At 40.5% G+C, this 14,592-nt stretch overlaps 2 protein-coding genes across 2 annotated transcripts in view; both read right to left on the bottom strand.

Annotated features, from left to right (window-relative positions):
• The window catches only part of LOC101464797 (B-cadherin-like), a 28,263-nt gene extending 25,478 nt beyond the window's left edge, over positions 1-2,785 (bottom strand). The window contains exons 1-2 of the mRNA XM_012920019.3: positions 2,596-2,785; positions 1,781-1,895 (exon numbers count right to left, since the gene is read on the bottom strand). Coding sequence (XP_012775473.3) covers positions 1,781-1,895; positions 2,596-2,646 — 166 coding nt within the window. The 5' untranslated portion in view covers positions 2,647-2,785. The remainder of the gene's footprint in view (positions 1-1,780; positions 1,896-2,595) is intronic.
• A 3,193-nt stretch (positions 2,786-5,978) lies between these two features.
• LOC101470923 (cadherin-1-like) overlaps positions 5,979-14,592 on the bottom strand; it is a 65,026-nt gene continuing 56,412 nt past the window's right edge. The window contains exons 6-13 of the mRNA XM_076891936.1: positions 11,830-11,958; positions 11,027-11,212; positions 10,629-10,876; positions 8,574-8,716; positions 7,665-7,756; positions 7,348-7,480; positions 6,998-7,213; positions 5,979-6,896 (exon numbers count right to left, since the gene is read on the bottom strand). Of these exons, the coding sequence (XP_076748051.1) occupies positions 6,763-6,896; positions 6,998-7,213; positions 7,348-7,480; positions 7,665-7,756; positions 8,574-8,716; positions 10,629-10,876; positions 11,027-11,212; positions 11,830-11,958 (1,281 nt within the window). The 3' untranslated portion in view covers positions 5,979-6,762. The remainder of the gene's footprint in view (positions 6,897-6,997; positions 7,214-7,347; positions 7,481-7,664; positions 7,757-8,573; positions 8,717-10,628; positions 10,877-11,026; positions 11,213-11,829; positions 11,959-14,592) is intronic.

Genomic DNA, 14,592 nt, shown 5'->3' with positions numbered 1-14,592 from the left:
GAAATAGTAACATTTAATACAAACGATTTATCTTTTGTATTATCCTAAATTGGCAATATTTTGTTACTAAAGCCTAAAAATCTATTATAATAAAACAATAAATTCTAGTAAACCTGATGCCTCTCTTTACACCCACCCCTCCACGGCACAGGTAGCACTGTGATAGAAAGCCACAGCTGCTGTCAAAGTGTGCAACTGAAACACTATGTGGGTCTTATCTGTTCATCTATAATCACATCCTACAGGTGTGATTATAGTACAATACTATAATGTAGATTTTTTGCTGTGTAAAACAAACAGTGGTGAATTGGGGGAGCTGAAAAGTAAACTCTTCTTCACAGCTTGTTAAGCAGGTGGTTTGACGAAGGAATCCTGCTATATTTTTCCCAGCAAAGATCAGTATGTCACAAGTACTGCGAGACTCTTAAACTCGTATCTAAAACTCTTTTAGATACGAGAAAAACAGTTTCTTTCACTCCACCTGACATCACTGTCTCACTAACTGCTCTTCCTCTTTATTCTTTGTGTGTTTAAATGTAACGAAATGTTTACATGTAAGGAATTTAATTGTGTGAATGACAATGAATACCTGCATCTGTGAAATTAAATTGTTTGCTCGACATTATGTTGTATGTCGCGCAAGACTTTTGATATGAATATTATTTCAGTGTTCCTCGCCTCACCCCCCACCCGGTGATGGCAGATGCTTTCCTCTGAGCCTGGTTCTGTTTGATGTTACTTCCTTTTAAAAGGCAGTTTTTCATCCCCACTTGAATTGAAGTGCCAAAATGTATTCATAGTTTTCTTTCTCTCGGTTTTCACCTTAGTGACTTTTGTTGTGATTTGGCACTATATAAAAGCAACTAAAGGCAAATAAAGCAAGGCAACAAGTGAATATTCATGTTAAAGCCTGCATAACTACAGTTAATTTGAAAAAGGCTACAGTCCACTTATGTTTTATATCATCTTTCAGTTTTATGAAACCAACAGAGTTCTCCTTCTCTTTCAGTGCTTCATAACATCTGAATAGCAAAACCTGCTAAACAGGCTTGGTGACATTGCTCTGACCTGAGGTTAAAAGTATTTGTGAGCAGTGTGAGAGCTGAATCTGCATTCCAGAAACCTTACAACTCAGATGCAGTTGGATGCCACAACTAGTTAAGCTGGAAAAGCACCAAAAAACAGACGTGTTTTACTTCAAAGCAAGGTAGAGCTATTAATACATTGCAAGCAATACAGCATCATAGTTGTTGTTTTTTTGTTTGTTTTTTTGGGGTTGGGGGGGTTAATATGGGTGTCTGGACACAGCCTTGTCAGTGCCTTACATATGCTTTATTTAGTGATCACAAACAACAGTTTGTGGCAGAACAGATTAAAAATTATAGTATTGTTACCTTCATTGCTGCCATCTTGGACTGACAACAATTAAATGGAGGATGCTGCTAATTTCCAAGATGAAACTTGGAGTTGAGGTCCAGATGAAAATTCTGATCGGGAACTCGAATATTCTGACAAACTTAATCTGGAACAAATGGTATGATGTTGTTTGGGTTTCAACCGAGAACAACGTAAGCAGCTAACCTGTTAAAGGCCATCTGGGCATGAGGAATCCTTTACAAAAGTTTTTTCATGTAGGGCTGTAACTCACGTCTAAATGCTCCCACAGGTTTGTATAAACAAATCCTCACATATCTATTATGATATTCTACTGGATGTTAAGAAACATGAACCATTTCATTCAGGTTACCAGTAAGACACTAGATTCCTGGGTTGTTCTTACCTCTGCCCAGTCTCATGCCCGTCCTCAGGTGTTCCCTGCACACTCTGAAAATCAACAGCTCTGACTCAAATCCAGGCACACATGTCGACCTCGCAGCTATTTCTGGTGATGAGACCTAGAAGAGGAGAAAGAGTATTTTGGTTGGACCTGTAATAATAAAGTGACTAATCATAAGCAAGAGAAAATAAGAGTAACTGAATAACACAAGACAATATAACAATAACTATAACTGGCATTTTAAACAACAATTAAAATACTTTTGTTGCATCGCATAATATGAATACTTTAAGACGTGTATATGCCATTTTTCAGAGGAAACAATAAAACTACAAAACACAACGTCATCAGTGGAATAATGGGAATCAACGTGGAGGGATATGGGGAAAAAAGCCTGCTATGCCTGTGAAACAGATTAATTAGTTTTTAAATCCTGCACAAGTTTTTTCTGCCCATTTAAAGAGCATCAGCAAGTGCTATGACTAATAAAAGTGTTCTTCTTACAATAAAAGTTTACTTGATGCATAAACACAACAAATGTGTCTGCCCCTCCGTGAGTCTGGATCTCCTGGAGGTTTCTTCCTGTTAAAAGGGAGTTTTTCCTTGCCACTGTCGCCAAGTACTTGCTCCTAGGTGGTTCTTAGATTGCTGGGGTTTTGAGGTGACTGTTGTTTTGACTTGGTGCTTTCCACATGAAAATGAATCTAATTTTATTTAATTGCAGCAGGTAATGTAACATTAACCATATTTATTTTAAGTAACTTTAAACAGAATGGAAAATGGCAGAAATTAATTATAACAAAAGGAAGACGTCTCACCTGAAAAACGATGACTAAAGCGCCAAAAACCGCGAACCAAGCGGTCCCCATCTCTCCAAATCCCCTCTTTAATATTCCTGTTCTTCCTGTCGCACCGTAATTGTAGCTTCAGTAACTGGGTGTGAGCTGGATGGAAGTAAGTTTAAGTACTTTCAGCAGATGATGTCAGGTTACAGGTGCGCAACACCCTGGTTCCGTCATGCGTAAAGAGACATAACATGGTAGTTTCTGTTTCTGTTCCTGAGTACTTCACACAAGGGCGTAGATTTGGCATGGACGGAAGGGACATGTCCCCACCAATATCCGGCAATTATTGAATTGTCCCCACCAATAATTTGATCTCTTTGAGTAAAGAAAAACAACCCGATAGAAAGAAAAAACAAAAAAACATCTGTCAGCGTCTCATTCACCCAGCGGTGCAGAAAGAGTTAAATTATGTTCTCTACTTGAGTCCTACGTCATGTGAGAAATATGGCCAATGTGATTGGCTGTGCTTTTCAGTGAGCTCTGTTTAGTTTTAGCAGCGGCAAGCCTGCGCTGCCAGGAGGAGAGGAGGATGGCAGCAAAAAGGAAGAACCTGGATATAAGAAAGTATTTTTCAAAGAAACCTGTAAGTCACTTAAACTCAAGTTCACTCATAAAATGTGTCCGTCATAATAATGTTACAGGCTATGCTAGGCTTTGGCCCACATTAGTCTAAAATTGTATGTACCCATTAATAACGTGTTTTGGAAACTAACTGCACAACAGGCAGCACTCCAAGAGCAGCATTTCTAATTTTGATTGAAACTGTCAGAGAAAACGTAGCCTCGAGCGAGCCAGGATATTAGTTTACAGAGGCTGTTAAAATTATATGTCTAAAGTCAAAATGTTGGTGACAATTTTATCCTAATGGCACTGACATATTCATAGGGTTAATTTTTGAGACAAAATATCATGAGGTAATCACGATTTTGCAAATATTCCACCTTGCAGTGCAGTTTGCACAAATTGTTGTAAAAATGCACTCACCCTACAAACATTACTGATGAGTCAAGATCTGCACAATTTGACAGAAACACTGAAGCAGCTGCACATTTTATTCTTATTGTCATGTATGTCCTATTTGTCAGGTGACAGAAGAACCAACACAAAGCTCAGAGAGTAATGGTGACACAAGATCACAGGTGGAATTGGATGATGACCTGTTGTTTCAATGACTGTATTTGAAGCACATGTGTGACTGCATGTATTTGAATGTCTCACTGTTATTTATCAGGTGACAGAGGCAGCTCTGCCATGTTGTAGCTCAGACAGAGGTGGAGAGGCGAGGTCACTGACAACATAACTGAAGTAATGTTGTTAAGTCCTTGAACTCATGTTTATTGTCATGACTGTATTTCAGGGCTGGACTGGCCATCGGGCATACCGGGCATTTGCCCAGTGGGCCGCTCGTGATTTTTCGTTTTTATGGGCCGATGGGGTTTTCTTCCTTTTCTTTTTTTAACGGTATAAATGAACGGTGGTGGATTGGCCAGTTGGTCATGATCGACTCTGGCCTGGACCAATTACAGCCGAGGAGGTCAAACTTTAAAGTTAAGGTGAAAAGGAACGCGATTTGTCCCGTACTACTTCAGCTAGAAAGTTGCTAATTCAATCATGAAACTGATCAATGATCAGCTGATCGGCTTTTCTCTCTGCGCCAGAAAGATGAAACCAGCGGAGGTCGCATTAAACAACAGCAGCACGTTTAAGCTTGATCAGCTGTTGTTAGCATTTATTTAATATTAATTTCTAGTATCAGCTGATGTTTGCTGGAGCCACAGCTGTAAACCTGCTGGTCAAGATGTCGGTTTGGATATGTGGTGAGAGGGAAACATGAAGATGAAACCAGGAGATGTTCTTACTGAATCGTCAGAGCTGAACAGGTGATGGAGAAACAGGTTTACCTTTTAGGTGACATGAGTTGAAGAGAAGTTATGAACTGTTTCTGAGAAATAACCCCAGGATCCTTTTCTAAGTAGCTGACAGCTGGTAACTGTGCAGGGGCGGGTCTAGCAAAGTTTTGCCAGGGGGCATGTAGGGCATTAACAGGGAGAGGGGGGCACAAAGAAATACTTTTCTTTCTTATTCTCATTTAAAATGTCTCGCTTTTAATAAATAATTACCTGAATCTTTCAACCAACATTTTCATCTGATGTAAAATGTATAGAAATCCATTATTGTATTCAGTAAATATTAAGTCTCGTTAGTATATACCCTAGTAAGTTATAGTATTCTTTACTTTGTTAAGGTACCTTCTGTGCAGTCTGCAATTCTGTTGAAGAAAGATGTTGAATCTATTTAATTACTGGAGAAAAATAATAGATTTATGTGCATTTGTTTTATACGCGCATTAAATTTAAATCGGTTTTGTTAGTTAAGCATCTTGAGGCAGAGGGTGGGGGAGTGGTTCCCTACTTTTTTTCTTTTTTTGCTGGGAGTTAGCAACCCTTTTAGTTATAGGTATATGTAATTATAAATGAGGTGTTACTGTTTAGAATACCAGAATAGGGAAGGTGGTGTAGGTTTAAGTTTAATTATAAAGGCTTCAAAGGATTTATGACTTTTCCTATAATACCATGGTGGGACCACTAGTCAAAATGCCGATATTTTGTCCCAGTCCAGCCCTGCTGAATATGAAGTTATTTTTATTTTTGTATGATACCTGATTTATATTGAATATGGCTGAAGTAAACCAAAGTCTAAAATACTTAGTCATTTGTTTAATTGTAATTTAGCATTATATAACTCACATATAAAACTATCAATTGTAATTTTAAATGGTTTAAAAGCATGTAGAATAGCATATGTAGGCAAGTACATTTCTCCTTTTGTTATCAAGAAGCAAAGACAAAAGGGAAAAAAAACTGAATCATTCGTCCCCACCAATGCCAAAACGAAATCTACGCCCTTGACTTCACAGATACACAGCAGATAGTAGGAGCTGGCAGCAGTATTACCAACAGTGCTCTGAGTCTGAGCTCAGCAAGCCACATTCTGCAGATACTGACATTTCGACAATGTGTCGAGCGCAGATGTTTGGAAACGCAGTTCAAAGCACACAGGTCACGTGACCACAAACTTTTGGTGCACTTCTGTTCTCTATGCAACAACAGGATTCCATTTTATACTTAAAATCAGGCACGTGCAGAGCGGGGTGGGGTCCTGTCTGTGCCCCTCAACAATAATATTTAACTATTAATCACAGTTTTGCTAAATAAAAGGATCTGGCTTGCATCAGTCACATACGGTGGCCCCTAGAGACAAAGCACATACAAACTCCAAAACACAACGGAAGTGTCACGGTGAGTGAGATGAGCCGTGTGGAAGAAATAAAGGAGGATCCAAACGCAGGCACTTGCAAAGGTGTGAGGGTGGTTTATTAAACACAAAAATATAGATGGACAAATGGTAAACGGAGAACTAAACTATACTGGACAACTAAACTACTGAGCCTGAACAAGGACACGAACCTGAACATGAAGGAAGACGGAAGATGGTATATGACTGTGACAGCAGGGAGAACACACGAAAGGAACATGGTAGATACACAGACGGACCAGCAACTACAATGACAGAAGATACGACTTAAATACACACAGAGAAACACAGGGAGATTACAGGTGGTGGACACAGCTGGGAGTAATTAACGAGACGAGACAAGGCAGGTAAACTGAACACACTCACATGAGACGCAGATCACTACACAAAGACGCAGACTCGACATTGAGAGACAGACAGAAAATGACACATGGAACTAAACCCACACAAAACATGAGAACACAAATCCTAAACCGTTACATCTAACCGTACAAACAGTTCTGGGGGCCGACCGTGCACACGGCAACGGCGGTGGTGCAGACAAAACAAATCAGGAGGCCGGCCACTTGGAAGGCAGTGGTGGCCACTGAGCAGGTCCGGAGGACGACCGCGAAGCCAGCGGTGGCGAAAAGGAAAGCGGCCGGCAGAGGCGAGGCGGAATAGGATGAGCTGGGTCCAATGACGGTGTGGCAACCGCAGGACCAGACGAGGCAGGAGCAGACGAGGTTGATGAAGACACAGAGGCCGGACCAGGCGTGGATGAAGACACAGAGGCCGGACCAGGTGTGGATGAAGACACAGGTGTGGATGAGGCTAACGCTGCAATCAGAACTGGTGTCCATTTACCTGATCATCCTCTCTACTTTGCTCTCTGTTATAGTAGAAGATGTTGTCTTTAGATGTTAGCTCCTTCTGCTCCTCTTTCCTCAGACTGACAAACAGCACAACCAGGACCAGCACTGAACACAGAGCACAAAGTTTAGCACACAACAACCAACCAAATCCACTTAGCTGGGAAAGAAAACAGAGGCTACAAGTTATAAATCCATTCACAACTCACTGAGCAGCAGAATGCCTCCAAGTACTCCCCGAATAATGGGCAGGTTGCTGCCACCTAAAGCACGCTGAGTACACATCAAATCTTCTCCCTTGCAGTCGCACACTTCAGCTTTGATGATGTTGTCCTGCCCCAACCCATGCTTGTCTGCCACTGTCAGTATAACACTGTAATTTCCACTGGGCAGCTCAGTGGCTAAATTCAAGATGATGCCTTGTCCTAAAAAAACCCAAAACAGATATTCGCAGGAAATAATCTCAACACAAGTCATGAAATATATTACGTTTCTATTTCAAAATATTTCAAATTCTGGCCATGTGACTGGACAGCATCACTTTATACAGTTTACATACTGGTGTCGTTCATCCTAGCGGTCCAGTTGGTCTTTGACATGCCCTGTAAAGACACCGAGTAGGGAGCTCCAAATTCTGGTCCGTCTTTATCTGTTACTGAGAGCAGCTGAGGAGCTGGATCCTTGTTGCACACCTGAGGAAACACAAAGCCTTTATGCTAATATTCTGTATCACATGACTGCATAAATAGGGCTTGGTTAAACTTTTTAATTGATCGCATCTTGAAGTCGGTAGATTCAATAAATACACCCATCCTGCACCACTATTTGATGTGTTAGATGAAAACACCTGTTGAGCTGGTGGGAAATAAGACATACCATAATTTTATGCTGCTCAATGATGGGAGCATTGTCATTGACATCTTCCAGCTGAATGATCAGAGTACCAGTTCCTGTAGCTGGGACTGCATCTGGTCACAGAACAAACACAGATGTTCACAGGTGGGTTCCATCGACAAAGTGAAATATAGTCCAAATTTTAACGCTCAGAGACTTTCCTCTGGTCTTCCAGTTCTTACATAACTGACATTTGACACACAAATAATTGAAGGTACTGCAACAAAGGGCGACCGTGGCTCAGGAGATTGGGAAGCTTATCTGTAACCGGTAGGTTGCCGGTTCGATCCCCCTGCTCTCTCTGTCTGGGTCGTTATGTCCTTGGGCAAGACACTTTACCCTACCGCCTACTGGTGTTGGCCAGAGGGGCCTATGGCACGATATGGCAGCCTTGCTTCTGTCAGTCTGCCCCAGGGCAGCTGTGGCTACAGCTGTAGTTTCCCTGCACCAGTGTGTGAATGTGAGAGTGAATGAATAGTGGAATTGTAAAGCGCTTTGGGTGCCTAGAAAAGTGCTATATAAATGCAACCCATTAACAAAGGGCAACAATGTTATTAGCTGTGAGCATGCCAGGAACATCTGTTTGTACTGGAATTTGTATTGCAAAGAGCGAGCGCACGTGCACACACACCTTAATCCAGTGAACAATAAAATACATTTTGTTTGCCTGTTTCCCTGATATCACTTTTGTTTCTTGATAAACTCTTTCCTCATGTTCATCTCTGACATTGTACAGATTTGTTAAAGTAGAGGTGAAAGAGCCACAGCAAAACTCTTGTTTACCAGTGTAATTATTCAGACACTTGTTATTTTATGAAATCATATCAGTGGTCATTGTGTATGGGAGTCAAATGATGATAATAATCTGCATCAGTCTTAACTCCCACCTACCATCATCATAGGCCCCGATGGTTGCGATGTATCTGTTGTTTGTGACAAAGATGGCCTCTCTGTCCATGGACGCTCTCACTTTAATAAGAGCTGTGTCCTTGTCCACGTTCAGCCAGCCTGCAGGGTCATTCATTATTTTGTACCTGTACAAGACAGTCACCGAAAAGATGGCAATACTGTGCAGGCAGGATGATTAGAATTAGCATGTTTCACAATATGGCACAGTGTGTTATTTGATTTTGGACATTTGTCGGGCTGTATTTTTATTATGCAAATGTAGCTCTGTGTAGACCACGAGTGACAATAATAGTTATCTTTCTTCTTAATATCTTATATGTTTCTTCTTAATATTTCTTCTTTTTAATATTTCTTCTTAATATTATCATTATTTTATCTCTTAATTCTTCCCTCATGTTTAATCCATGGTGTTATGATAACTGTAATTGGACAAATGAACTGTTACAGGTTTCTCACGTTCTTTATATTTGGGGCTTTGATAAGCAAACCAAATGTACTATGAGGGTAGCCAGAGGTAGCCAAAATAGATGTGGTACACAAATATTTTTAGAAATATTTGTGTACCACATCTATTTTGAATTACATATACAAAGTGGGTTTTTTTGTAAAGTACGTCAACACTTTGCATTGTTAGGATTGTTACATCTATTGTTAACATCAAGTGTTTTAAAAAAAGAAAAGAAAAGAGAGAACCAGTTCATCTCTCTCTGGTAATCAGTGGTAGTACTGGGCTGGAACCTATTTTGAAAACATTCTTCAGAGATTTTGGTCTATATTGACCTGACAGCATCATGCAAATTGTAGTCAGTGAACAGGGCGTTCCTGTCATGTTCAAGAAACCAGTTTGAGATTATCTGAGTTTTGTGACATGGTGTGTTATCCTGCTGGAAGCAGCAATACGAAGATTGGTACACCGAAGGCAGGGATACAGCCAGAAGCAGGCCGTGGAATTAGTATTGGTATTAAGAGGCTCAAAGTGCCAAGAACACATCTTTCACACCATTACTGACATCCTGAATTGTTGACATAAGGCAGGATGGAGTCATGCTTTTCATTGCTTTCATGCTTGTCAAAATGTAATCCTACCATCCAACAGAAATCAAAACTCTTCAGACCAGACAATATTCTTCCAATCTTTGTTTTTCCAACTCTGGTGAACCCAAGTGAACTGTATTTTGTTTGTTTGTTTGTTTGTTTGTTTGTTTGTTTGTTTGTTTGTTTGTTTTTAGCTAACAACTGTGTCCCGCACTGTGATGGTTCACTGGTGTAGCCCATCTGCTTCAAGGATGAATGTGCTGTGCATTTAGAGATGCTGCTCTTCATATGATGGTTATGCATGTCTACCTATGAATATCTAGTGGTTATTTGAGTCACTGTTGCCCCCCTATCAGCTTGAAGCAGTCTGGACATTCCCTTCAGATACAACTTCTCACTTGCCAAACCAACTATGCTCATATGGAAAAGATGTATATAAATCTTATAAAGTTTGTATCTGTCTTTTGTGAAACTTGTATGAAAAGCATATAAGAGTGAAAACAGATATAAGATCCCTTGAAAAATTATATAATGAAACTTGTATGTTTTGGATACTTCCTAAAACAATATATGAAAGTGGCCACTTTCATGAGTAATCACATATAAGTTTTTACTATTTCTTTTCCATGTGGGTGGAGCCAAAAATAAATGATATATATACTATAGTTTTACCTTCAAATGATCAATGGATATATAGTCACTTCTTTTCTTCGACTATTGTTTCCACCAATTTATTATTTATGTAAATTTACAAGGAAATATTACACATTTTACAGACTTTTATTCCCTGTTTGGAAACTGAACGCCTCTTTTTTACAGCCCCTCAGTCGGCTTGCCAGGTGCCAAAAAACAAAGTCTGGGTACTAATGAAGTGTTTTTATAGTGTACTTTTGACTGAAAAACTGAATGTTTGAGGCACTTATGAGGTTAGTGATACATTGTCTCTGTCAGTGAGAAATTTGTTCATAGTAAAAAGGCGTTTTTTTGTCCTGTTTGACTTACGAGACTGTCTGCTTGCGTGCAGTGTCTGGGTCTGAAGCAGTGTACTGCACCACGACTTCATCCACAGCAAGGTCCTCTGGTTTTACCACAAGCTTCTCCTTTGGATCAAATATTGGAGCTTCATTCACATCCTTCACATTCACCACCACTGTGGCGGTAGAAGTGACCACAGAAACACCAGCAAAAGGAATCTCATTCTCCACTGAAACCAACAGAGTGTGCTTGCTGGCCGTCCCAAAGTCCAGCTCCTGGTTGGAAGGAAGAGAAAAAAAACATAAGGGTGTTGGCAATGTTAAGTTACAACAAATCACAGAAAGTACTTCCATCGACTAAAGAAAATACTCATTGATGACAATTATCTTCCAATATTATGAATGAATTCCTGATTTTCTTCCTACCTTTGCAGTAGAAAGGATTCCTTCATGTTTGTTAGTTCCTGTTTTTACTGTGAAAAGTCCATCAGGATCACCACTGACGATCTTGAACTTGGCGTTCCAGGCTGGAGTTTGTGGTTCATCCTCATCTGTTACTATCATCCTAACCACCACAACATCCTTTTTGTTTTCATCAACTGTTGCAGTATACTGTGGGAAAATAAAGGATGGCAGTGAAAACAGATCTAAAGCCTCCTCATTAGGGATAGAGAATAATGGCCTCATTTTGTAGTCTGTGTCATTATACTGGGCTCATTACTTACTGCACAGCTGTGGAATTTTATTAAATAAAGTTAATTCACTAAAAATGGAACAAAAGTGTTTTTAACCATATTAGCATATTTTCCATGTGCTGTCAAAGACTCACTATTCCCTGTACAAACCAGGGCACCCTGATGCATCTCAAAATCTATAGATAACTACATTTTCATTTGTGACAACTAGTTGTCAACTACGTGGAGGCAGCTCTACTATGTAGATATAAATATTATAATTTCTTTAATAATTTTTACTTAAATTGACAGCAGTATTTTACTCATTGCCGGCTGTCCACATGTAAATGCCAAAGTTACACACAAAATGTAGCACATGTTGAACAGCTGCTAAAGTGCTGTGGACATGTTTTGTTCTATTGTGGGTTTTTGCTGTTTTTACTATGTGTGAGTGCAACATTAGCAATGCAGTTAGATACAGGATGAATGTATTCTGCTTTAACAGAGTGAAAAAGCAGCAGTTAAACAGGAAGTTTCCAGTTACTTCATACTTACTGAGCTCTGAGTGAAGACTGGAGCGTTGTCATTGCTGTCCGTCACTGTGAGGATGACGTTTGTTTGTCCAGTTAACCCTTCTCCTGCCATATCTGCTGCTTGCACTGTCAGAGTGTACTGTGGATATTTCTGTTAAGATACAGACATCAGCTCATCAACAGGAAGGAAGAAACACTGACATCAGTTTACACACTTCTATAACACACAGCTTTCAAACTGCTGACTAGAGTCGTTCATCTATGAAGGCTTGGCACTCTGCCGAAAGGCTGAAGCGAAACTCATTTTATATTTTGCTTATGACAAATACCTGTAAACCTGATGCCATTAACTAATAATAGCCGTGTCGAAACTTTTTAAATATAGTGTATTCCCTGACCAGCTAGCAGGAGGCTGTTTGTTTGGCATGGGAAGTTCGAAACAGACGTGTCGACGCTGTGTCAAGCTTCCGAAGCACAGAAGTTTCGATACACCGCTCCAAAGCGTGGTTCAAAACACCTAGGTCATGTGACCACGACTCACCAAGGTTTTGGTGTGCTTCACCCCAGTTTCGACAGGTGGGGTACCTACTGCTTCTACACACTGCCAAGCAGTGTTGGGTAACTACGTTATTATTGTGGTAACGAGCACGGTAACTAGTTATTATGCTAAAATCAGGAACGCGTTAGTCGTTACTGGGATTTAGATAGGCTCGTTACTCGTTACTTCGTGTGGTGACATCGCAGAGCTTCCACAGATTCAGTAACATTAGCAAGTGGTGGAGGCAAGCAGGTGGATGAGAGAAAGGGGACGGAGAAGGAAGAGAGACCCGAGGCGGGCGCCGGTCCGAGTGTCAGGTGAACTGAACTTCAGGTAAGAAGTTATGACCTGCAGTCTGTCTGGGTAAACCAATAAAAAAACAAGTTTAGGTGGAGTTTTTCCCGTACTGCGTGCTAGCTAGCATGACTGGGTTTCTATACAGCTGGGTGGGTGCTATGTTACTGATGTTGAACTTTATTTTGTTCATAAAGTTAATTATTAGAGTTGCCAACCGTCCCCTAAAAAACCGAATCGTCTCTTATTCAGAGAAAATATTACGCGTTTCGTATTGAGGTGAAAAGGAACACAGTTTGTCAGCTAGAATGGAAAAACACAAAGCTGGAGTTATTCTGTCATTACGCTGTCAGCTGCCACTTCTTCTCTCATTCTCTCCCCCCTCCCTCTCCTGTTTCTACTTCAATCATGAAACTGATCAATGATCAGCTGATCGGCTTTTCTCTCTTGTTTGTTTATCGCCCACTTTGCGCCAGAAAGAGGAAACCAGCTGATGTCGCGCTAAACAACAGCAGCACGTTTAAGCTTGATCAGCTGTTGTTAGAATTTATTTAATATTACTTTCTAGTATCAGCTGATGTTTGCTGGAGCCACAGCTGTAAAGCTGCTGGTCATGATGTCGGTTTGGATATGTGGTGAGAGGGAAACATGAAGATGAAACCAGGAGATGTCCTTACTGGATCATCAGAGCTGAACAGGTGATGGAGAAACAGGTTTACCTTTTAGGTGACATGAATGAGTTGAAGTTATGAACTGTTTCTGAGAGACAAATAACACCAGCATCCTTTTCTAAGTATCTGACAGCTGGTAACTGTGCAGGGGCGGGTCTAGCAAAGTGTTGCCAGGGGGGCATGTAGGGCATTAACAGGGAGAGGGGGGCACAAAGAAATACTTTTCTTTCTTATTCTCATTTAAAATATCTAGCTTTTAAAAAATAATTATCTTAATCTTACAACAAACGATTGATAGATTGAGACATATATACCATCAAAACAGTGTACATCACTGTCACAACAGCGTTGGTTTTCATTCAAAGGCTTTATGATTTTTCCTATAATGGTGGGCCGGTCTCTAGTCAAAATCCCCGGGCCGATTTTTTGTCCCAGTCCAGCCCTGTATGCAACTCATCTGCAGTCTGGTGTTACCTGCATCTTCCTATTCAGAAGGCAGAATTTCCGAGTTCTGAGTACAATCGAAAGCACCACGACTGCAGTTTTTGTGTTGGATGTAAAAGGCGCACAAGACTGGCAAAGTTATGGAAGCAACACATTAACAAGAGAATTCTGAGTAAAACCAAAGTTACTTTCCCTAGTAACTAGTTACTTTGAAGGTAACAAGTAACTTGAAGTAACTAAGTTACTTTTGATAGAAGTAACTAGTAATGTAACTAAGTTACTAATTTAAAGTAACTTACCCAACACTGCTGCCAAGTGCAAGGATTCCTATCTTAACTAGAGCCAGACTGGACTGGGACAAAAAAAAAATCAGTCCTGGCATTTTTTGTCTATGATTGATATATACCATGCATACCTTGATCTATGTATGCTCAAGGTGGCAGGGAGGGAAGTTTGCCAACTATCGGAGCTGCAGAAAGGTGCAATGAAGAATGTGCGTAAGTACAGCAAGCTGTCCATACCTTAGACCTTAGAAACTGCCAAACAATGACTTACAGCCTGGGCCAGCTGCTTAAAGAACTATACCAGAGTAATAGAAGGCAACAGAATAAACCAGCTGTTCTCCACTGAAGGGGTGAGCAACAGAATGGCAGGGGAACAATATGGGAATAGCATCACCAAGGCTGTAGACAAAGCAATATTCGAAGCGCATATAGAAGTACGCAACCCATAACGCCAATGCTCAGTGGCTAGTGGATCTAAGAACAGACAACAGCAACTTTCCTGAACAGCTACGGGTAACCATCATAGTGGCAGACAGCCAAAAAAGGGTCTCTAT

Source organism: Maylandia zebra, linkage group LG13 (assembly GCF_041146795.1).
Source record: "Maylandia zebra isolate NMK-2024a linkage group LG13, Mzebra_GT3a, whole genome shotgun sequence".
NCBI classification, from domain to species: domain Eukaryota; kingdom Metazoa; phylum Chordata; class Actinopteri; order Cichliformes; family Cichlidae; genus Maylandia; species Maylandia zebra.
The sequence above is the reverse complement of the archived record's forward strand: the minus strand, read 5'-3'. Positions and strand labels throughout refer to the sequence as shown.